The sequence below is a fragment of the Rhinichthys klamathensis genome, unplaced genomic scaffold, assembly GCF_029890125.1.
Source record: "Rhinichthys klamathensis goyatoka isolate OS25496 unplaced genomic scaffold, OSU_Roscu_1.1 h1tg000210l_1, whole genome shotgun sequence".
Lineage (NCBI taxonomy): Eukaryota > Metazoa > Chordata > Actinopteri > Cypriniformes > Leuciscidae > Rhinichthys > Rhinichthys klamathensis.
In genome coordinates, this window is record NW_026606735.1 from 178,976 (window position 1) to 203,305 (window position 24,330).

Genomic DNA, 24,330 nt, shown 5'->3' on the forward strand with positions numbered 1-24,330 from the left:
ACATGTTATGAAACACTCAGATGTGTGTCAACCTGTCCGTGCTTTACTGAAAACGACAAATGAAGCGAAACAACAAACAAAATAGCAAATTGAATACACACAAACCACACGTTAAGAAGTCCATTAAAAAGCCTTTTTGATAAAGAATTAGGAGATAATGATTATTATCATATTAAATATTAGTTGCTGTTTACCAGTACTGTTTGGATGTAATATACATTAAGTTCCCAGAGTTTGAATTTAATGTGATAACACCTCCCACGGACAGTTTTCAATTTAATTAATTCATGTGATGTTTTCTCAGTAAAATTTGCAAATACAACCAGGACAAATGGGGGTGGGGGGAGTCTGGACTGTTTTTCATGGGAAGGGTCCACCTATCATTATATTAAATAATAATAGAAATGCAAATTTACCTGGTTACCTGCAATGCCAATTTGATTGCAAAAATGTAAGCAGAGAGCAGAACCCCTAACAAAACACCGCATAATTCCATGTGTTGACCAAAGAAATTCTTAGATTTTGTTCAGTTTGGCTTTCAAAAACAGCTTTGCGTCTCTGCAAGGTCATCCTATTGAGCACCTCAAATGGTACCACAGACTGCAGATAAAATGACACTGAAGATACTTAATTAAAATTCAGTGAGCCTAATACTGAAACTGGGACATATTTACATTTACATTTTGTTTAATGAATTGCCAGGACACCCCCCTTGTAAAACCAGGATATCTGATAGTTCCAGCTAAGATATGTAAAGTCAACACATAGGAAACATTAATACAGTTTGGAGCTAAAGTAAAGTTGATTTCTGCACCAGTACAGACTACAATTAATACATGTACAGTTTGGAGTTGAAAAGTGTGAAGTTACTCACCAGTAAAGTTTGGTACGTTCCACTAAGGCATAGGTATCCTGATCCTCAATCACCACCCTGCAGCTCAAACACACGAAGCATTCAGGGTGATATTTATAGTCTCCTGCCACCTGAAACACACGAACACCCAGCGCAGATGAAGTTCAGAACATCAGATGCCTCATGATTTCACTCCAAAAGACCACATCCTCAGTGCCAGCAACACCAGCCCTGACAGTGGTCCAGATACAATCTTTCTGGAATACTCCTGTACGCTTAGTATATGCTCACTGCTATCTCTGCCAAGCCCAGGTGTAGTGGATCATGCTTTCATTGTGCTTCATCTGCTTTGTGTCTGTGTACGGTCTTCGTTCAGTCTGCGTTCTTTGGCAGTGACGTAAGCATGTGTTCTATCTTTTTCCTTAACACCTGCAAGTGTCTGGTCCTGTCTGTTATCAAAAGTGACATAAGGCTGCCAGACCCTTTCTATAACAATGATCCCATGCTCTTACACAACACATAATGTGTGTCAGTCTCTGTTTAACACCTCCTACCTCTATCTAACGCAGGCTATCTCTTTGACCTCCCTCTCATAAATCTTAGAAAATACACATTTACAAGAAGAAACCGTTTTCAGAAATGTTTGGGGCAAAGCTTTATTTTCTCATTTTACTTCCGTTGACATTTTACCCTTAGAAATTAATAAACCGGAAAAAAGAACTTAAAATATTAACTACACAACATTTTAACCTGATGTTTACTTGAAATACATTAACTATAAACATCTATTTACTAATTACTAGCAAATACAATTCCACAGCATTCATTTGCATAAATCAAACACATTTATTAACCTTGTAAGCAATTAAATACCCCAAATCCCTTTCTTTTACAGTTATACTGTTTTGATATATAGCACATTCTATTAACTTCAGACCAACACTAACCAAAATCAAATCCAATTCCCTAAGAAAACATCTTGCACTTTTAACATTAATAAGTGTTTATTAATAATTTTCTTACATTTGAGGATCTCACCAAAGGGAATTTTTGTGGGATTTAGTCAACTTCTAAGGACACATTTATCTCCAAAGAAAAGCCAAATAAAACTCACATTCATTACTTTGATTTTCAAATTAAACAAAGTCTCAGTAGCTTTCCATCTCACTCCTTAGAAAGAAACTACACACAGTTTGCAGCTCTTCATTTAAAAGATTATTAAGGCACACAAACTCATATATTCAATATAACTGCCAATCAACAAGGGTTATGGAACAGAAACAGACTTTTATTCTCTTATTGTGAATGGGAAATTATTTAACCAATAATACTCTGGCTCTTCCTTTCATTCTGGCTGAATGGAGAAAGTATGAGGTCACACTGAGGTTTCATTTAATGTGAACCACAAAAGACAGATTAGCAGTTATGTTTACCGAGCTGTGAATCAACGGTCCCAGGGTTTGACTAACTAAATTCTTGGGTAATTTGTCGGCTGGGTAAGCCACACCTCCTCATGCAGTCTACACTATTCAACAATCAAGAGTGTAGAACATGCAGACAGGCAATTAGAGGATTGTATGCCTACTTGCTTTTGTTCTCATTTATTCTAGCATAAAACAGAAATGCATTTCACCATTACAATAGATTTTCTACCATAACACTAAATAATAATAATAATAGACATAGCATGGAGAGAAATAACAATAATAATTACATAATGTTAATAGTAAATATATTATATATAATACTATATAAAATAATCACTGTCCACATTTACAGTGCTTTGCTCAAGGGCAGTTAGTTGACCTGCTTGACACTTGGTTCAACCAGTGAGTAAGCATTTCTCAAATCTTTTTTGTGCTTACACGACTCATAAACGTCATACCCGCCTGTGTTACAGTAGAGTGTGAATGTGCATTTGAGAAAGACTGTTTCCCAGAAGTGCACTGTAAAAGAGACACCCCTCCCTAAGGACTCATGGAGTCACATCACCACAGCTAACTGAACATGGAACAGATTGAAAAAAAAAAAAAGAGATAAAACTCTTTTAGTCCAGTTCATTTCTCACCCAAAATTTTAGGTGCTAAAAAGTGGTGTAAGAACCAGTACAGCTGCCTTGGACATAAAAAATAATAATTTGAAGATGAAGGTAGAAAAAAAAATAGGGCAGAAACTGAACAATGAGGAACTTTCAGACAACCAAAGAAAATAATGTATCATCATGGATGGTCAATGAACAAATAAACAAACATATTCAAACAAGCACTTCAGCTGTGAGGATGTGATTTCTTCCTGCCTATCTTTCAAAGGTTTTGACACCCCGCTGCTTGTGCTTCTGAGCCCACAACTGGCAACACACCCCGACCAGAAATACTTGGCATCCGTTAATCAAAGCCCAAACAGAAAAGGCCTATTATCCTGTTTGCTCTCTGGCAAATTCTCCTCTTTCTGCCCCTTTCTCTCTTAACCCATTTAAAAACTACCTGTTTTTGTGAGCAGTGATTTGTGTACATTAGAGATGGATTTGTAAGTCTCTCTCACATTGATACAGCTTTCATTAGCGTTATGATTACAAAGCTCCTCATTGAAGCCCATGCAAAGGCATTCCAGACGCATGATGAAACAGCACACAACACTGTGGCCATTCCAGCCTTCAGATCACAGGAATGAGATCATTTACAATTGAGAATTTGAGATCTCATCAGAAATGAGATTCATTTATATTCTTGAGACACATGAGAAAACTACCAAGTTACATGTCATAGAATAAGAACAAAGAAACACAAAAGAAGATATTTGAAGAAAGTTACAGCTGGTTTTGTCCATTTTTATCAATGGGACCCAATACTTTTAATCTCCAAAAAAGGACATTAAGATCGCATGAAATTACTCTAAACAACTTAAACACTATTACTTTGTAATGTAGGAGGAACAGACTGAAATGTAAGCCTTTATTTACTCTCAAATCAAAACTATATTTGACATCAAATATGGTGATGCTCAAACGTTTGGTCATGTGACGTGTGAGAACCAATGATGTTTGAAGTTAGTTTATGTTTAAGGTTTGTGTAAGGTCTTTATGTCCTTTTTGGAGCTTGAAAGTATTAGGTTAAATATAAGGAATAAAATCAGTAACACTTTACAATGAGGTTTTATATGTTAACATTAGTTAACTACATTTGTTAACATTACTTAATTACATTAGTTAACATGAACAAACAATGAAAAATATTTCTAAAGCATTTATTAATCTCAGATAATGTTGTTAATCTCAACATTAACTAATACATGATCAAAATCAATAGTTGTATCGGTTAAGATCAGTTAATTAACCTGAACTAACATGTTATATTTTTATCAATTAATGTTGTTAAAGATTAATAAGTACTGTAACAAATGTATTTCTTATTGTTAGTTAATATTAGTTGATGCATTAACCAACCTTAACTGATGGAAACTAATTGTAAAGTATTACCATAAATCAATAGAAACATTCTTCAATTTATCTATTTGTGTTTCGCAAAACAACAGGAGGATGGATAAATGATGATAGAACTTTCATTTTAGGGTGAACTATCCCATTAAGGCTGCAAAACAATTAATGACACACCTCGGCACAAGAATAAAACTCTGTAATTCCTCCCAAAAGCATCACTCAAATGTGATTCACTGCTCACATTAGGAGTGGAAAAGAGTTGAAAGCCTGTCCACCAGCCTTTACCTTATCAGTGACCTCTTCAGGACTATGAAAAACATCTGCATTTATTGACTTTACCTGCCTTCTTTAGACCTCTTGATTTAGCCATGTAAATATTTACTGAATGAGACAATGGTGTGTTATCTAAGCGCTTCTTGCGCAGGTTAGCAGAGCATTCTGAAATTATCTTCTTAAGACCTTCCGACTGAAAGTCAGTTTCTTTTATTTCTGTGTGTTTTTTTCTTCTAAAACTCTGTGGAAAAACAAACACACTGCCATGCAATTCAGACAAGTTCACATGGCTTTTCTTTCTTACCATAGCAGGTCCCGTCATAAGCAGCGAGCAGCCATGGCATAACTCCCCAAACTTCTCGCAGTAGTGTTTGTGACAGTACAGCCTCCCCTCTTTCTCAAAGTACCAGTTTGTCAGGAGATCAAAGCACACAGAACACCTGTGGGAAGAAAAAAAAAAGAGCGGAAAAGTCTAAGTGAAACATTCTGTTTGCAGACGTTCCTTTAAACATTCAGCTCTCTAGGAGAGAATAGAAACCTGATTGACTGAAATGTTTAGCAAGTGAGGTAGTCTAGGTATTTGACATGTTCACCATGTCATTGGGAATTTCACGCATATTTTTTAAAGAAATATTTTACCTAAGATTCATTTACTCTCCGTCAATCTGTTCCAAACCCACAGGACTTTATTTATTCAGTAAAACACAAGGAGGTGCACTATTGAAGAATGTACTCCTCTGTTCCTCTTTTTGGAGCTTGACAGTCCATCCAATTTACCTTTGTTACATGCAAAAGAGTGGTCAGTATATTGTTTAATATTTCTCCTTTTGTGTTTCACAGCCAAAAAGAATGTCACACAGGTTTGGAATGACATGAAGATGAGTAAACTATTTTTATTGTTAGTTGAACTTTAACATTTACCAAACATTTGGCTCCAACAGATGGTCCATCAAAGGATCGAAAAAACATAAGTTATTAAATGTTTATAGTGTTTCAGCCACACATCTGAAAATAGTATAACTCACAAAGTACATTCTATTTTTAAGACATATTTTTTACTATCAGAGGTAAAGCTAAAGCAGTGGTCAATTATGTCAAAGGAGACGCATTCAAGTATGTACAAAAACATTCTTTCAATCATGGCCGAGACAAAGTCCAACCGGTCAACACACATGAACACTATAGTTAAGGAATTTGGGACGTGAGCCAAAACAAGTCATGAAATTCTTCTCTCATACACTCTTCTCTCAGCCACCCTACCTACAATTGGAACCTGATGTTGGGATACAAGCTATGCCACTTTTAAGCTATTATCTACTTCCTACGAGAAAGAAAAATTCACCTAATTAAAGACTTTGAACAGCAGAGCAGTTGCACCTTGAGGCTTTTTGAAACATTAAAGGATCACTTGTCCAGGAGAGACAAGGAAGGATGAGTGAAAAGCAAAAAGTTCCTCTTTACATGCCACAGCTTGTTTTGCCAGACTAGGTGAGGTGAGGTGAAGTGGGGGGCAACTGGGACCTACATCAGATGTGAAACACCTAATGGGTGCATAACTTTAAAGTACTGCCTTAGAGGCAAATGGCAGTGCCATGATGGATGCCCAAAATATTTTCGCTAAATATACACCAAGACCCGCTCATATAGTCACTGAACAGTATGTGTGCTGTTGTATTAGTGATCCTAAAACAACTCTGCATAAATGTAATTACAAATAAATGTAATTACGATAACCATGTTTACGTTCCAATTGTAGTATGATCATTTAGTTAAAAAAAAAGAAGAAAGAAAAGTTCTGCAAGAGAGTTATTGGACACAAAAAAACTAAAATGCATGCATACATAGATACATACATAATCAGTCAATCGTATTAGATTTTCCTGTGCTACTTGTCCTTGTACAGATATAAATAATAGCTCAAAACAGCAGAACATAGCACATAGCAATGCCCTGGCAACTGCCCACACAATTTTCTCTCCAAATTGTTTGTTCTTTTCTTGCTAAATATTTGGACTGTTTTGTCTTACATGATTAACCATTGGCAATTGATTGATAATATTAATATACTGCATCATTTATTAAACCTGTGTACTGTGTAGTTAATTATTCATGCTATTTTTAGGTAGTTATCACAACACTGTTCCTGAATGATTATTAATCACTCACAGTAGGCTAGGGTTAGTTCACCAAAAATGAAATAAAATAAAATTAACAGAATTTACTCACCCTCATGTCGTTCCAATCCGATTCCAAACCCGTAAGACTTTCATTCATCTTCTGACCACAAATGAAGAACTTTTTGATGAAATCTGAGAGCTTCCGGTCCCTCCATAGACCGCTACGCAACTAACATGTTGACGCTTCAAAAAGAGATCGTAAAACCAATCCATATGAATTGAATGGTTTAGTCCAAAAATTTCTGAAGAGACACGATCGCTTTATATGATGAACAGATTTAGTTTAGTCTTTTATTCACATATCGAAACGAACAATTCATCAACTCACACATCAGATCTGGTAAACAGAAGCTCAAGCATGTTTGCTTGATGTGCGAGAACCAATAAGGTTCATTCTCGTGTGTTACGCATGCAGCGCGTCGGAGTTTCCGCAAGAACCAATGAGGTATTTTCATGTTTTACACAGCACTTTTGTGCTTCCGCGTTTGTTCTCTCGCGCATCAAGCCGGTTGGGTAGAGCTTCTGTTTGTTTGCTGATCAATGTTAATATGTGAATAAAAGACTAAATTCAATCTGTTCATCATATAAAGTGATCAAGTCTCTTCAGAAAATTGACTAAACTGCTCAATTAATTTGGAATAGTTTTACGATCTCTGTATTAACTTTTTGAACAGTCAAAGTGTCAGTTGCGTAGCTGTATATGGAGGGACAAAAAGCTCTCAGATTTCATCAAAAAGATGAACGAAAGTCTTATGGGTTTGGAACCGCGTGAGGGTGAGTAATTAATGAGAGAATTTTCATTTTTGGGTGAACTAACTCTTTAAGTCTATTAGGAAAGAACTGTAGCAACTAAAACAATTTTGTAACGAGTGAATCTGGCCCAATTTTCCACTGTGGGAAAAGTGAGAAAAGTCAAACATCTTAGCCGCTAGAGTAAAATAGCAATATTGAACTCTCAGACAATTGTAAAAAATCAGTCATGTTGTTTGAAAAACAGTTACTTATATTTTATGAGACTCTGGTCAGGAAAGGAGGTAGACAGCCACCAGGTCTGAACCAAAGCAAAGTCCAAGCATCCAGGCAGGAAATCATCTCCAGGCCATGTTCCAGAAGTTCAATGAGCTTTATTTCCACAATGAGGAAAACACGAATACTCTCCAATGCTGAAGGTATTAACAATTCATCTTTTTAAATACCCTATTAAAATTGATTTGGCACACAGCATGAATGGCTTGCTGTGAAGTATGAATGGAAATTTATTAACTTAACAGTGAGTTCTAGTAACCCCCCCCCCCCCCCCAATTTTAGAACTCTGTGTTTAAATTTAGAGCTATGCGTTGCAGATTTTTTTAGCATCCAAATCAAGGCCTGCACACTTAAGGCCAACTATCACTCGAAACCAACTCTCTGACAAACCCAACAACACAAAGTGCCAAAGGGAAGCGTCTGGCATGCTATGTTCTGCTGAAGGCTGTTCTCTCTGGTACACCATGTGCCAGAAAAAGGGAAATAGAGGGAAAGAAATGGGGGGAAAAAAATCCACTCAATGGAATGAACGTGGGGAGGATGTGGAAAAGCAACATAGTGCTGAGACGTTCTGATAATGATCACATTAGTGTGAGAAGGCCACCAAACCCTCAAGCCTGTCGACAGAACGGCCAGATTTTGGCCATAAGCCCGATTGTTGCCTTTGTTTGGAGGAATGTTGACAAGCTCTTGTTTCTAGAGGCAGACACAATAAGTCAGTCACCCACACAGAGTGGGTAGAACCTTGTCATCCAGTCTAGGAACACCATTTGTGTGCCTGTGGGGTGAAACCTGCTCACAAGTTGGGCAACCTGTGCTCCGAAAGTGACATCATAGCAGATGCAAATGTTTGTGAATCATCCTCTGGCAAACATAGCCAACATCTGTGAGGACATTGCAAAGGCTAAGCAGGTGTGCAGCTGTGCACACATGACAAACTTTCACCTGTGCGCCAGATGCGACTGGTACATTTTGGCCAATAATTTCAAAACATGTCTGACATGTTCCAAATGGAGAATACCAATGCACAGAACTTAGCTAAGCTCATAATAGCACTTCAAAGGAATTTAGGCATAGCAATATTGTAATATAAATAAATTAATCGTATGAACTTGCTACCGTACCGTATTTGCTAAAGATCACATTAAATAGTGTTATTAAATTATTCATCTTCTTAAATATCAACAAGTGAGCATTTGGTTAAAGCAATGGTAATCTGAATGTAAAAATAGCATAAAATCAGAATATTAGAATATTTTCTGATGGATGATCCCTAGTGAAAAATAAATATACCAAAATGTATTTGAAAACATTTATTTTATGTTAAGTAGACTATTAATACATTTACATATTTATGTACTAAATATAAATACCTTGGAATTGTACTTTCGGTATACTAAATTGATATACTTAACCCTCTGGTTATCTTTGGGGTCTTTTTAACCCGCAAATGACTTTTGGTCAAATTAAAAAAAATGTTCTCTTTGTCCAAATGGTATGAAACTTTCTACAGCTCTTAACACTTCATAGATCTACAAAAGAAAAAAAATTGGAATGATATCTGTTATTATGTTGCCGTGAAAAAAATAGTCACACTTGTTGTCTTCGGGGTCCCTGGAGACCCCGCATAGTAAATATATAATATTCATCATCAAAATCAGAAACAACGCAGATCACATGGACAGAAATGAAATGGCACACTTCCAACAATGTAAAAAACATCCACAATGCAAAATTATCATGCTCGCCACACACACACACACACACACACACACACACACACACACACAACCACACATACACATACACACAGAAATACATTTGTAAGGCTATAAAAAAAGTCTTATAATTTGTCAAATAAAATGCAGAACCACCACAAATATAAATTGGTGACACTGACACAACGAAAATACACACACACACACACACACAGAATGTGTGTCTGCAGAAGTCATGCAACGTACTACGCATACTGCCTGCAGTGCACTGACTCGTGAACACCTCCAGTGCACCACCAATTGTTGTTCTTATTTGTTCAAAAAACAAAAATTTCCCAATCAGTTTTTTTAACAAAATAATTTTTATATTACAACCATTTTATTTTTTTACTGCTTTATTTGATCATTTGTTATTGCTGTTCAGTTCATTGCACTTTTGTTTGTTTTTCTCAATATGTAATATAACTGTTCATTTCTGTTATTTTTTGTTCTGTTACAGTTTGTAACTGAAACGTTGATTAAAAATGATAGAATTATATTAAAAACAGATAATTGAAATAAATGATAAAATCTAAAGACTCCAAGATTTTTTGTAACATCTTGTTCAGGTTTGATTCTAATCATAAAGTAACATTATTGAAGAACTTTTTTCAATACAAAATATGCTAAACCTAATACAAAATATGCTAAACTTTGACCAAAAGTATATAATTCTTTTTTATAATTTTGATTTTAAAATATTTATATATGAATCCAACTCAATCCAACTGAATCCAACTTGTGAAAAGATGTATTTTGGTTAATCAAACAGCAAATAGCATATAATGGAGCTCTATAGCAATATAGTGGTTAAAGTGAATTTTTTTATTTTAAAACTTCATTTTCCAAAAAAAGGGCAAAAATCTTACATTAAATCATGTACAATTATCCATGTTATCCCCATAAATGAAAGTTAGAAATCTGGGTCCTTTATAAAGTGAATTTTACATAAAATGCTGTTTTTTGTAAAAAAAAACTATTTATTTAAATATTTATTTATTTATTTTTAGAAATTTAAAAAATATCAAAAATCCTCCAAAAACTGCACAAATGTTGAGTAAAAACATTAATAAACAGAGTAAAATTACATTTGTAAAAAAATTTATTATACTGTTACAAAATGCAATGTTATTGTCTGGGGTCCCTGGAGACCCCAAAGATAACAAGTGTAGACCCTAAATGAAGATAATCAGAGGGTTAAAGTCTGCTAAATTGGAGCAACTAATTTTGTACTTAATAAACTTTAGTTGGACGTCAGCAGTTCTTCCGGATAACTAAAGACTATAAAACTATATTTAATTCAATTCACATTTATTTGTATAACGGTTTTCATTATACATATTGATTCAAAGCAGCTTTATAGAAAATGCATGTCTACATTCAAATTTAGAGTGATCTGTTATAAGAGGTGACTGTGTCCGAATTATGCATTTCAGAAATGTACATACAAATCACGCGGTTAAGAGTTAGCTAACATCATGTATAGCTCATTGAAGTAATTACAAGTTGTGAACATAAGTATATTTTTTCTCATATTAAGTATATTTGATTGTGCTAAAATGGAACTGTTGCAAGTATACTTTTACATGGTGGTAGGTACACTAAATATCTTGCATTTAAAGACTGATATTACACAGTGATCATTCTCCTTACAAATAGTGATATTAAAACACATTAAGCTTAATATTAATCAATTAACAAACACCGTCGCACACCTGCAGGTGATAGGTGCATAGAAAAAATAAGACCAAATAGGTAGGTCAACAAATCTGCAAGTAAGGAACTCCCGCACACTATCAGTACTTGCAAGTAATATAATTTAAGTAATATAATAGAAAGCAACGTTTCGGTGGGTCATGAGACCGAGACGTTGATAATAAAAAAAAAATTTATATTACTTGCAAGTATTGATAGTGTGTGGGAGTTCCTTATTTGAAACTTAATATAAAGAAATGTGCATTGTGCAATAAAGTATTACTCCAAATAAATTGTAATCACAATGAATACTGGACAAATGGCTACTGAAAATTCAGCTTTGCCTGCCATATGAGGAATACATTATATTTTTAAATATATATTAAAATAGAAAGAGATAATTATTTTACACCGTAATCATATTTAAGAGAGACATATGGCAGAGAAGATAACCGATTTCTATTGGGACATTTTAATTATTATCACAATGACCTACAATTCTGCCATTGTAAACAACCCTCACACAGAACCTCTGTAACACCCTTTTTGATGACCAGGTATTTCAAGAAATATCTCTCTCTTTCACTTCTCTTTCCTGTTCCAGTTTACACCCAGAGGAAAAATAAAAGGCTTCACGACACGTGAAACAAAAGAAATTATTCAAACCTTGACATATACTCAAGACAAACAGTACAGACAGAGAAGAACAGAACAAACAGTTCTTCACTTCCTTCATTCTACTTGCATTCACATTAAAGGTCCCATGACATGGGGTTATTTTATTATTTTATAATGTTTCCTGGGATGCCCTTATAATGTTAGTATGTTTTGTAGATAAAAAATAGTCATAATTTAGAAATAAAAGCAAGCAGATGACAGTCAGTTGATCGCGAGAATGAAGATCTTATCATTGCAACGCAGTTTCTGCACTCTCTCTAATGCTTTCACCAATGCAAACACGATGATGTACATACAGTAAGAGCTTCGTTGTGCAGTGTAACGTGTGTCATTGATTTCATAACGGGTTGTCCAGTTAAACTCGCGCTGTGTGGAAAGATTGTTCTTTGATCGCTTTCTGTATAATTTGTTCACAATTTAAATAAGATTTTCATCCTACTAAAAGAAACGATGTGAAGTTGATATTTTCGTCACTGGCTTGACTTATGCATAAACAGTATTGAACAGTATTGATTTTGAGAGAAAGATTACCTGTCTGAACTTGAACAATTAGGCTACACATCAGAAATTGTTGCTTGGTAGATTTATTTTCAGACGTTCATCGAGGCCAGCTCTGTATTGGCCCAAGTTGAGGAAACAGTCGTTGGTGAAATGTTTGGACCATACACAACTTTGGGAAGTTGTGTCGGCGCATTTCCAGAAAATTAAATTAACCCATTGTTTCTTCAGAGGCTCGGATGAAGGAACTAAAAAATACTTTTGTGTTCATTTGTACATCCGAACACTGATCAACTGCCATGCTTCGCTAGTTTGCAAGCCATGATATCTCTCGAGGAAAAACTCAAATCGCGCTCGCGCATTCGTACTTCCTAGCTCATTTTCTCATGGGCGAGCCAAATTCTCTGGGTGGGCAAAGCAGAGAAAGGGGAGGTTACCTTTCCTCCGTATGACGTCATACGGAGGAGATTCAGGATCAGCCCGTCTGAGCTTTCATTTTCTCAAAGCCAGAGAAAGACAGCCAAAGCTCGGTTTACACCGATTGAACTTTCTAGCCAATGGGGGACCATATACAGGCTAGGGCAACTCATATTAATGTTAAAAAACCTTAGAAAGTGAACATTTCATGTCAGGGGACCTTTAACAAAGAAACATTCAGCTGCCTGCAACTGGTATTATTTTCCGACCTGCTGATCCTTGCAGGCAGATCCCTCTACCACAGAACAGAACCCAATGATTAAGACCAAAAGAAATCCCATCCAAATAATCACTAATTTTCACATTACATCATTCATTTTAGTTAAAACAAATCCTGGTGTTTAAAGATGCCATAGGTGATTATTTTAAATCTGGATTTGGTCAAAACAGTTATGCCTAGATTCAATTGATACCATAAAAAAAATAAAACATAAAAAAAGAGTGCTATCTGCAGGTACTTTCACATAAATACGATTTAATTAGGGAAGCTGACAGATAACAACAAAACAAAATGTGGCGACATAGTTAAGGAGGTATCAACAAACTTTGGCTATAACACTATAAACTACATGCAACATAAATCACATTTTAATCACTAGTAAATTCAAGTAAATAGGGAAATTCAGATCCAAGAAGCATTTAGAAGACATTCCAGCCCCTCCCATAATTATAGTTAGAACAGTGATTTAAGCATAAGAGTTCAGTCTGTCCCTCCAATCACAAAAAGGGCAGAAGGGGGGGGGGGGGGGGGGGGGGGGGGGGGGGGGGGGGGGGGTGTATTTGTCTTGTGGATCTATGAGCCGATGTCTGGGAATGTGACAAGACAACTAACCAGAGAGGAGATTCTACCTGCACTGCAACTGCTCAAAGGAAAACAGGGAATGCCTGCCATAACATATGAGGGATTCCACAGAGGAACAAGGAGTCATAATCAATTAAGCTAATAATAAATTAAACAGTAGAAAGAAGTTAATCACTAAATGTGTAATCAAGCACTAAACTATAGCAATAAACCTTGTGATGGTATTAAGCCAGAGACAACAAGCTTTTATGATTTAATTGGGAAACTCGAATTTATCCAACCAAGAAGAAAAAAAAATCAACTGGTGAAAAAAGGCCTAAGCTGTACGCTTGTTCCAGATTGCATAAAATGTTGTGGGCCCTGGAGTCATTTCTGCCCTCATTATGGAACACAGTGTCTCCATATGGTCCGAAGTCTCCCAGCACATGACTGATTCGATCATGATGACAAAATTGTTCCATAAACCTTGGCTATGAACTTTTGAAATGACTGGAGGGTTTTTCTCCTACCTCTCAGGCAGTTTTAAGGCCATTGGGGTATCATCCACAGATGACATTGTCAAACTTGTCTTTCAAGTCACCTTCAATGAATCTAAAAGTCAGATTAAGGATAAATCAGGCCCCCAAAAGCTTTCACTTTCATTCATGGTAACGCTTAATAACAAACAATAGGATGAGAATTGAACTGAGCTGGACGATGACATCACTGTTTTATGCAGAACTGCTTTATACCTGAAATTAACTAATTTAAAGCTGCAGTCCGTAGCTTTTTTGGGGTTAAAAATTATCCAAAATACATATTTGAAAAAATACATAACCAGCCAGTGTTCAAAACTATCTGCTTGCCGTAGCTCGATTCAAAAAGCTTGTAATAATGTTTTTAATTCCAGTGGTACTGGTGGATTTCAGCGGGAGATTCGAGCATGTCTTTGCGTCATTACGTCACATCTGTACACATAAAGAAGGAGTCTCGGCTAGTAGGCTATATCGCGTGTGAGGATGCTGGAGGTGGAGATTTATAGCCTTTTCTCACAGCACTTGATATAATTAAGGCGAGACACTACAGGTGAATAGGGTAATTTTTTTAACTAGCAGATATCACCCTGAAGCTTTCCCAGTTGATTACCTACATTAAGATGAGTGTACAAAAAATGTATTACAAGTTTTCTGTAATTTAATGTTTAAATATGCAAATTAAGCATTTTCTAATTAAATATGCACTCATTTGCATATATATAAAAAAAATGAAATCTGAGTATTGGATAAAGCCAGGTTCAAAATTTTTTTTTTTTTTTTTGTTCACATATTAGATGGGAAAAAAATTACAGAGGGATTTATGGATATCTACTTTTGTTATCCTGTAAATCAGAATATAACGTTACTGTCAATAGCCTTTGCCATGTTTTTTGGAATAAAATGTTATATAAATCAGGCTAGGAATAATATATTTACAAATCCCTCTGTAAATGTCTTCATAATATAACTAGGTACAAGACTGGAAAGTTTGATGTATATAGCTGCTACTGAAGTGGAGATTTCGGACATGGAGTATGAGAGAAAGGTCATTTTGAGAAAACGGGCTTTAAAGATTTAACATCAGCCAATGAGATTGCGCATTTGTGCCCTTTTACTTGCACAATTGGTTGCTGATAAAAAGGAAATGACCATATTTGGATCCGACAGCATTGTACAGGAGAGAGAGAGAGCTTTCTAACGGTGTGTGTGATGACAGGGTGCAGCAGACAGCGATCGCGGAGCAGCGGGATGATTTAGATCGCCAACTTTTGATGAATTTATGAGAAATCTACAGACGCAAACAGACAAAGTGTCGTAAAATAAAGACGTAAATGTGTATTTCGGACTTTTTTTCACCACAAGTCTGAAAGAAGACATGTTATTGAATCTCAAAATTGACCAGTGAAAAAAATATATATGTTTTTGCCTGCCGTGTCTCGCCTTAAACTTATCAATTTGATGGCGGATCCAGAAAGGTTCAAACGACAATCACCAGTGACAACAGATTCACCCGCTGTAAAATGCAAAAGACTTCGTTTGGACTTCGGAGTGGCTAACTTACAGAAAAAAAGAGACTGCAACCGGACCCATGCGAAAACAAGGATAAATATCAGAAGGACAATAATCACGCAATGCTGACGTTGTTAACATTAACAATTTGAGAACAAAGTATAATTTGCACGGTTTTGCGTGATATGATAAGCGATTTTTAGATTTAATCAGCTCGATTTACTGCAATGTCAGAAACAGAACAAAAGTGGATGTTACTTGTTCAGATGACATTTTCCGGTGAAAATTATTATGTTGGTCATACTTCCAAAAAGAATAATCCGTGATTGTGAATGCCAGTATCCACACCAGCGCGGTGACTGACAGCTGCACACTCTTCTCAAACATTGTGTTCATCCGCGGTGTGCGGTGTCAAACTACGGCCATGTCCACACGGACACAGGTATTTTTATAACCGGAGTTTTTCCTACAGCGTTTTAAAAAAAAAATCCCGTCCACACATGCTCGGTCTCCGTCTACATGAAAACGTAAAAACACGCAATCAAGCGCGGTCAAGAGCATGCCATGCCAGCAGGCGGCGATATAAACCTTAACCCTAAAGCCACGTTGGCCAATCAGAAGCGCAAATCTGATGTCAAACACAGCAAATCTGATGTCAAACACAGCTGATAACGGCGCACACTCTGACGTCGCAAGGAAAAACCCCCGGTTTCACTGTCTACACGACAACACTGTAACCGGCGTTTCTGAAAATCCTCACCCTGGCAGGGGTTTTCAAAAATGTTCGGTTTCAGTGCGTTTTCGTGTGGACGAACGGCCGAACCGCGTAAAAAAAGTCACGGTTATAAAAATACCCGTGTCCGTGTGGACAGGGCCTACAACTCACGTAAAGTTGATAATTCCGCGAATGACTGCAATTGCAGATTTCGAACAGAGATGGCGACAAAGAGGAAAAACTGCGGACTGCAGCTTTAATAATTGATTATCTTTACAACAGAACTGAATCAACACTGAACTGACTTCAGCAGAACAATGACACAAGTTTTTTTTTTTTGAGCTGCTTTACAGCTGTTCATATGATCCCATCATTAAATAATTTTCCTGTTATCACTGTAAAGCTGCATTGAATAAATCTGTATTGTATAAAGTGCTATATAAATAAAGGTGACTTGACAAATGTTTCCAGAGGTGAGTTATGTTAACTGATGTCCTTTACGCAACAATGGTCACCGGTAGCCTACAATAAAGAGCTGCCCTTAGAAATATGGACAGTATGGACTCTGGCAAGCAGATTTTTAACTAGGGATGTAACTATTTCGATGACACATTAATCTAGCCAAGAACTGGTGATTTAGAATTTTCAAGAGTTTTAGATCATTAGCTTTTTCTTTAAAAAGGACCTTTACACCATCAAGTAGCCTTAAGAGAGATAGAAAAGGAGAGGACAATTTTAGTCATTTCATCGTCTCATTTAAACTTTTCATCATTTCACGTTTTTAACACAAACGTTTCTCTCTCAAGCATTTACATAAAACATCTATAGCTGAAAGTTAAGCGCAGGCCCGCCGAAAGGGGGGGACAAACGGGTCTGTTGTCCCGGGCCCAGGGTAGGGAGGGGGGCCCAGAACTGGGCCCTCATTAAATTATGGAATAATTGTAAAAAATAAAAAAATAAAAAAATAGGCATATTTGTTGAAAAAATATCTAATATTTGACTTACATAAAAGCTTTTTATTCGTTTTCTTCCTAATTGTCCTTGAAATAGTGGTCAAGAACCCCCCCCCCCCAAACAAAAATGGTTTGGCCACTGATCGAAATATGATGTTGTCATTTGATTTGAAGTTCAGTAGGCTAACGTTACGCTCAAAATGTCCGGTCAACACAAGTCCGGTGCTCAGAAAAGAAAAGAGAAGAAGAAAATAGAGGCCTTCGAGATGCCCTAAACAAATATTTTTTAAAAGGTGGTGACGGTGAAGCTGGAACTAACGTTAGTAAAGTCAACGTAGAGCAAGGTAAGAAACAGCGCAGCCAACGTTTATGAGTGTTGTCAAGGACCCGGCACTTCGGTACCAAGTCGGTACAAATTTCTTTTAAAACGTCACGCCACGGTACCAGGTTTTCTCAAACCCGGGATGCGCGTGCATGCCCAAAGCGCGTGCAGTTGCGTCCTCTTCATAAAAGCGCTGAGACATGGCGACCGGCGGTGCTGCTGCTGTGGTGGCTGTATGCTGTAAAACCACTTGTTGATAAGAAAGGAGGAAAGAGCCACATATGGAAATATTTTGGATATTAGCTCATAATAGCGACGCGGCGCGCTCGTTTTTACAGGCGCGCCTAAGTTCATTGTTGCATAGCAACGACAGACGCCACGGGAGAGCACGCGCTTGTGGAAAGGAGAAAGCGGTGCGAACTGCGCTCTCCATGATGACGAGGAAGTATTAGCAAAGAATTCATTGATTTCTAGCCCTTGGATTAGCTTTACTACTATTTATGGAGATGAGAAATAAAAAGCCGGCTGAAATGCATCACTGTCATCATCGGTGAACAGATAATGGGTCAGATCCGAGTCTATTTTTGCTGCGCTGCTCATGCTTAAAAGTGAAAGCACACTTTTGATGGACAAAAAATAAATATGATTTCACACAAAAAGTGCCCAAAATGCACAGAATATGCATGTCTAGTGTGTTTTAACAAGAACTGCAGTAGGCTATGTCAGAAAAGAAAATGAAGACATTTATAGAAAATGTACCCATTTAAACGTGTTTTTATTATTCATTTTGGGTAAAAGTATATGGTGTTTTATAAAAATAAAAAAAATCGTGGTGGGGGGGGGGGGGGGCCCATCTAAGATTATCTTGTCCCGGGCCCAGGCAAGACTGTCAGCTGGCCTGGTTAAGCGTTCCCAGTAGTCGCTGCCAAGATACATTGAACTAAGCAGCCCATAATACATGTGTGTAAGTGGGAAAGAAAACAATGCAGAATGCTTTCATTTGAATGCAATAGTCTGGATATTTTTCTCTGGTTTAAGCTTGGTCTACTACAGGCTGACAACTTAGGCTTGTGCTCAGCTGGACATCCCTCTAAAACCAGCCAACAGATAAGGCTGGGAAAACATTTAAAACTATAAAAACCATGTTAGGCTGGTTTTCAATGCTTTTTTTTTTAGAAGAGTAAGAATTTAAAAAGTAGTCGGAAAATCCAAGGAAAGCAATCAAACACATTTTGTTTATTTCGCTCCATCCCTAGCCAGTCTGGTTCAGTTTAAAAGAGAAATCAAGTAAAGACCCACTGAAAGCATGAGTTGTGCCAGGCATCTTGAAGAACCTTCACATGAAACGCGTCCTGAATCCTCCCGCCACAGCCCGTGCACGCGCACTCCGTCACATCTGTCAATCAAACATCAGAGGAACTTTCAGAACTAGCACCTTATACACAGACCTTGTTTGTTTTCATGGGAAAGCCCACGCATTTAACTTTCAACTCGATGTGGGACATTTTGTGTTTTAAAACTTGTGAGCACGAGCTGAAGTTCTACATTATGTAGTCTCGCGCTGCAAATCTATTTTAGCGACTGATTTATTACATTTTAGACCATTTATTATCATTTTACCATTAAAACTTCTAAATGTAATGGATCTTCTCTAACCAACACTGCTTTAAAATCTGTCTCCAATTCTTTTTAAATGGACAGCAGGTTACAGAGGGGGCCATTTGAGCTGTTTATTATTTACTTGTGTGATTAAAAACCTTACACAAAGCAGTTCTGAACTTTTATTATGAGAAAACATTTGAATATTTAGAAATGATGCAATACATATTTAATTCTTTCTGACATGATATAACAGAGTGTTGTTTCTCGGCAAACGTCAACTAAGCTACAAAAAAAGCGATCGAACGAGCAAATTCCTACATGTTATTTTCGGTAACTAACTAGTGTCTATGACCTGCGACAAAGTCAACACAAATAATTAATTAGTAGTAGTTCAGACTAAGTATTAATGGAGCTCAAGCAAACATTTTCGGGCACAAAAGTAAATATCGTTCGCGTAATCCTTACCTTCTCGTTCGTCCATGACCTCCCTGTTCTGATTTAATGATATTTGTTCAAGCTCACATGCTGGTACAGAAAAGTCTGAAGTTTACACGCCGCATACCAGTGATGCTCCTTTTCTGATCCATGTGTAAGACCCACAGAGGAAAATCCAGCTGAAAGTTGAGGGAGAAACAATGTTTCATCAAGTTTCCTAGCAAGTTCAACGCTTCTCTCTCTTTCTCTCGCTCGTCCGAACAGATGACGTCATAACATAGAAATGTACGGAGACCGGAAGGGATCAAACAGAATCACCTGAAACAGGAGCGTTTGCAACAGACTGCGCGACAAAGCCGGACCACATCCAATGATAGCGCAGCGACATCTAGCTGCTCTAATGGAGCGAAGCGTACAGAATCCAGTGCTTTTCTTTGTTTCACAATTCTTGCTATATATATTTTTTCAGTGCACTGTTCATCCCATACACACAGTTCAAAAAAGAGCGTGCAATTTAATTCACCAACAATTGAATCTATTAGAATATATCACTATTCTTGAGAATGTAAGTTTTTTAACTTTGTTGCAACATTTTAAAGAGGATTTTCTATTTCAAATGTTCTGTTCCAGCATGACAATGTCCCTGAGCACAAGTGAAAATCCTTAAGCAAAGCATGTACTTATAGAAATTAACTGTGGACTTGCACAGGCTAGTCAAGTTCTTCCATAGCATCTTTTTATGCATAGGCCTATTATTAAGATTTATTTTCAGTGGAATTACTGTAATACCCACCCTGTTAGTACAAAGGGGTGTCACTGTCCACATACTTGCCATATAGTGTATTAAAACTGGGTAAAAAGCAACGTTTGCGGTTTCTCAGATGGCTGAGAGAATCTTTTTTCAGAGAGAAGACATTGAAAAGGACATGAACACTTTAAAACCAGTACCGGTCAAAAGATGGAAAACAGTACTATTTTTAATCATTTTGAAAGAAGTCTCTTGTGCTCATCAAACCTGTATTTATTTGATTAAAAATACAGAAAAAAAATACTGTGATATACTAATACAATTTAAAATACGAAATATTTTCAGCATCATTACTCTAGTCTTCAGTGTCCTTCAGAAATCATTCTACAACCCCATTTCCAGAAAGTTGGGACGTTTTGTAAAATGCAATAAAATTCACTTCTGTGATTTGTTAATTCTCTTGAACCTTCCAATGTTTTCACTGACCAACATAATTGTATTTTGTAAATATTAACACATTTTGATATTGATGGCTGCAACACACTACAAAAAAGGTGGGACGGAGGCAAAATAAAAGTGCAAAGATTATCCAAGTTAGATAATCCAACTCTTTTGTAAAAGAGCTTGCATGCAAAGATGGGTCATGGCTCATCACTTTGTGCCAAATATCATGAGAGAATTGTCAAACAATTAAAAAATCACATTTCTCAACGCAAGATGGCAAAGAATTGATGTCTTTCACCATCTACCACACAATATTGTGAAAAGATTCAGGGGAATCCAGAGAAATCTCAGTCTGTGTAGGGCCAGGCAGGAGACCTATGTTGAATGTGCGTGACCTTTGAGCTCTCACGCAGCACTGCATGAGAAACAGTCATGCTACTCTTTTAAATACAGCCACATGTGCTCAAGAGTACTTTGGAAAATCATTTACACTTAACAGTCTGACGCTGCATCAAGAAATGCCACTTGAATTTCTGTTCCGCAAAGAGAAAGCTATTCATCTTTTCAAAGCAGAGATGCCGGCGAGTTCTCTGGGCCTGAACTCTTCTCAGATGGTCGTAAAGACAGTGGAAATGTGTGCTGTGGTCAGATGAGCTTGTTTTTGGAAAACATGGACATTGAGTTCTCAGTCTTAAAGACGAAAGGGACCATCCAGATTTTCTTCAGCGACAGGTGCAAAAGCAAACATCTGTCCTGGTATTGGGGTGCATCAGTGGTAACGCCATGGGTGACTTGCATTGTCTGAAGGTATGGTGGAGGGAGGTGTATATTTGGATTGTACAGAGACATAAACTGCCATCAGGATGACATCTTTCCTGGGAAGCAAGACAATGCCAGGCCTCATTCTGCACATGCTAAAACTGAGTGGTTTCTAGACACTCTGCAGAAGAGATGTGCCTGCCTGCAGTCCAGATCTGTCTCTTATTGAAAATATATGATCACCCATCATGAAAAGGAGAATCAGACAATGATGACCACAGACTGTCTTGTATCAGACAAGATTGGGCAAATATTCCACTTGCAAAACAGAAACAATTAGTATCCTCAATTCCCAAATTATTAAAAAGTGTAATTAAAAGGAAAGGTGAAGTGACACAGTGGTAAACATGCCTCTGTCCCAACTTTTGGAGTTTGTTGCAGCCATCAAAATCAAAATTTGTTTATATTTACAAAATAAAACTAAGTTGTTCAGTGAAAACATTGGGAATATTTTCTTTCTACATTTGTCAGTTAAAGAGAATTAACAAATCACAGATTCATGATTTTATTGCCTTTTACAAAATGTCCCAACTACCGGTATTCTGGAAATGGGGTTGTAATATGCTGATTTATTATCATTTTTGGAAACCGTTGTGTTGCTTAATATTTTTTTTATAACCTGTGATACTTTTTTAAGGATTCTTTGATGAATAAAAAAAAAAAAAAAAAAAAAATGAACAGAATTTATTTAAAATAAAAATGTTAGGGTTAGTAATTTTTTCTGTTTTTTTTTTTTTTTAAAAAAAGAAAGAAAATAAATTAATATTTTTATTCAGCAAGGATGTTAAATTGATAAAAAAGTGATAGTAAAGATTTATATTGTTATAAAAGATTTCTATTTTGAATAAATGCAGTTCTTTTTAACTTTTTATTCATCAATGAATCCTGAAAAAAAGTATCACAGGTTCCAAAAGATATTAAGCAGCATATGAGCACAAGTGTTTCCAACATTGATAATAACTGAACATCAAATCAGCAGATTAGAATGATTTCTGAAGGATCATGTGACACTGAAGACTGGAGTAATGGATGATGAAAATTCAGCTTTGCATCACAGAAATAAATTATATTTTAAAGCATATTAAAATAGAAAGACATTATTTTAAATTGTAATATTTCACAATATTACTCTTTTTTTCTGTATTTTTGATAAAAAAAAAACAGGTTTGATGAGCATAAAAGACTTCTTTCAAAAACAATAAAAATAGTAATGTTTGGAAACTTTTGACAGGTATTGACAGTGTAGCATTCTTAAAATCCAGTGGTAAACCACTGGTAATAAATGTTCAAAGTTATGCAAATTTATATGTACATTTGTTCATTCTTTTGACGCCGCTCTCTCTCTTTTTTTATATCTCTTATACCCAACCATTTTCTCAAACCATCACCAACAATCTTCAAGCATGTCATTTCTTTTCTCATGAAACTACATCTCAAATTATACACTCTGTGGCAATTTCAATTTTATTAACAGAACCAAGTGAAACTTCTTAAATAAATGTAAGTTCTGCTAATTGTATATATTGTTATGTACAATACACAAAGTTCATGGTGGTTACTAATTACATTTGTTTGTATTTACTGTTTTAATAGGATTCTACGATGTCAGTCGATGAAAACCAAGGAGCATCTTGTCGAGCTCTGGCTTATATAGGCATAAGCCACGCCCATTCACCCACACGCCCACTCATTGGTGCTTACGTCACGAGCAGTGCCTCGATAGGTTGCAGCAGTTGCCGCATAGCATCCAATACGCGCGCGAGCTGCCTCGCCTAGGTCTGCTAGCTGCAGCAAGTGTGTTTTAAATTAATACAAATTATAAGGATAATTTTTGGCTTCAGTATTCTCGAGAAAAGAGGTTTTCAATCTAAGGTTTTTTTTCCATAGTCAACTAGCTAGCTATTTATTAGTTATCTAACATTAAAAACATTTTTCTATTTAATGAGAAAGTCATACGAACCTCAACGTGTTAACCTGTCACCTCTGACCTTCAACAGCTGTCACAGCTCCTGGTGCAGATGGGATGTGTTGTTGCAAGAACTGATATGCTATAGGCTACTCCTGACTGGTCGAAATCTCATGCTACTTAGGACAAATGTAATGTACAGAAGTAGCTGCACTGCTTAAATACAAAATTAAAGTCTTTGAACGAAAAGATAAGTAAAGTGTGAAATGTGGATATTTACCCCCAATTGTCATGGTATGGGGAAAATTATTATTTTTTTAAACTTGAAACCAATTTTATTGGATTCCTTAACCCCAAAAATGTACACTTTGACACCAAATTTGTCATTATAGCGATAACAGAAGCAAAGATATGGGCTCTAGAGTATTTTCGGCGCATTGGCGGCCATTTTTGAAAAAACATGTTTATTTCTGATACAAAGTGTGATCTCACTTGTGTCTTAGGATAAATTTATTTGTATGACCCTAAGGTACTTCCATACCAAAGGAGACCTTTGCATCATGACTTGAAGTCAAAGGCCTATTTTTTGGGCTTAACCTCCCTACTACTAGTCAGGGGAGTTTTTCAGTTTCAGTGAAGCAGCCAGTTGAGCAGTAGAGGGCGCTCATGTGATAACCTAGAACTGGACAG

At 36.5% G+C, this 24,330-nt stretch overlaps 1 protein-coding gene across 1 annotated transcript in view; it reads right to left on the reverse strand.

Annotated features, from left to right (window-relative positions):
- The window catches only part of limk2 (LIM domain kinase 2), a 32,740-nt gene extending 12,702 nt beyond the window's left edge, over nucleotides 1-20,038 (reverse strand). Inside the window, exons 1-4 of the mRNA XM_056263798.1 lie at nucleotides 19,754-20,038; nucleotides 18,986-19,082; nucleotides 4,867-5,002; nucleotides 875-984 (exon numbers count right to left, since the gene is read on the reverse strand). Coding sequence (XP_056119773.1) covers nucleotides 875-984; nucleotides 4,867-5,002; nucleotides 18,986-19,082; nucleotides 19,754-19,769 — 359 coding nt within the window. The 5' untranslated portion in view covers nucleotides 19,770-20,038. The remainder of the gene's footprint in view (nucleotides 1-874; nucleotides 985-4,866; nucleotides 5,003-18,985; nucleotides 19,083-19,753) is intronic.
- Nucleotides 20,039-24,330: the final 4,292 nt, after the last annotated feature.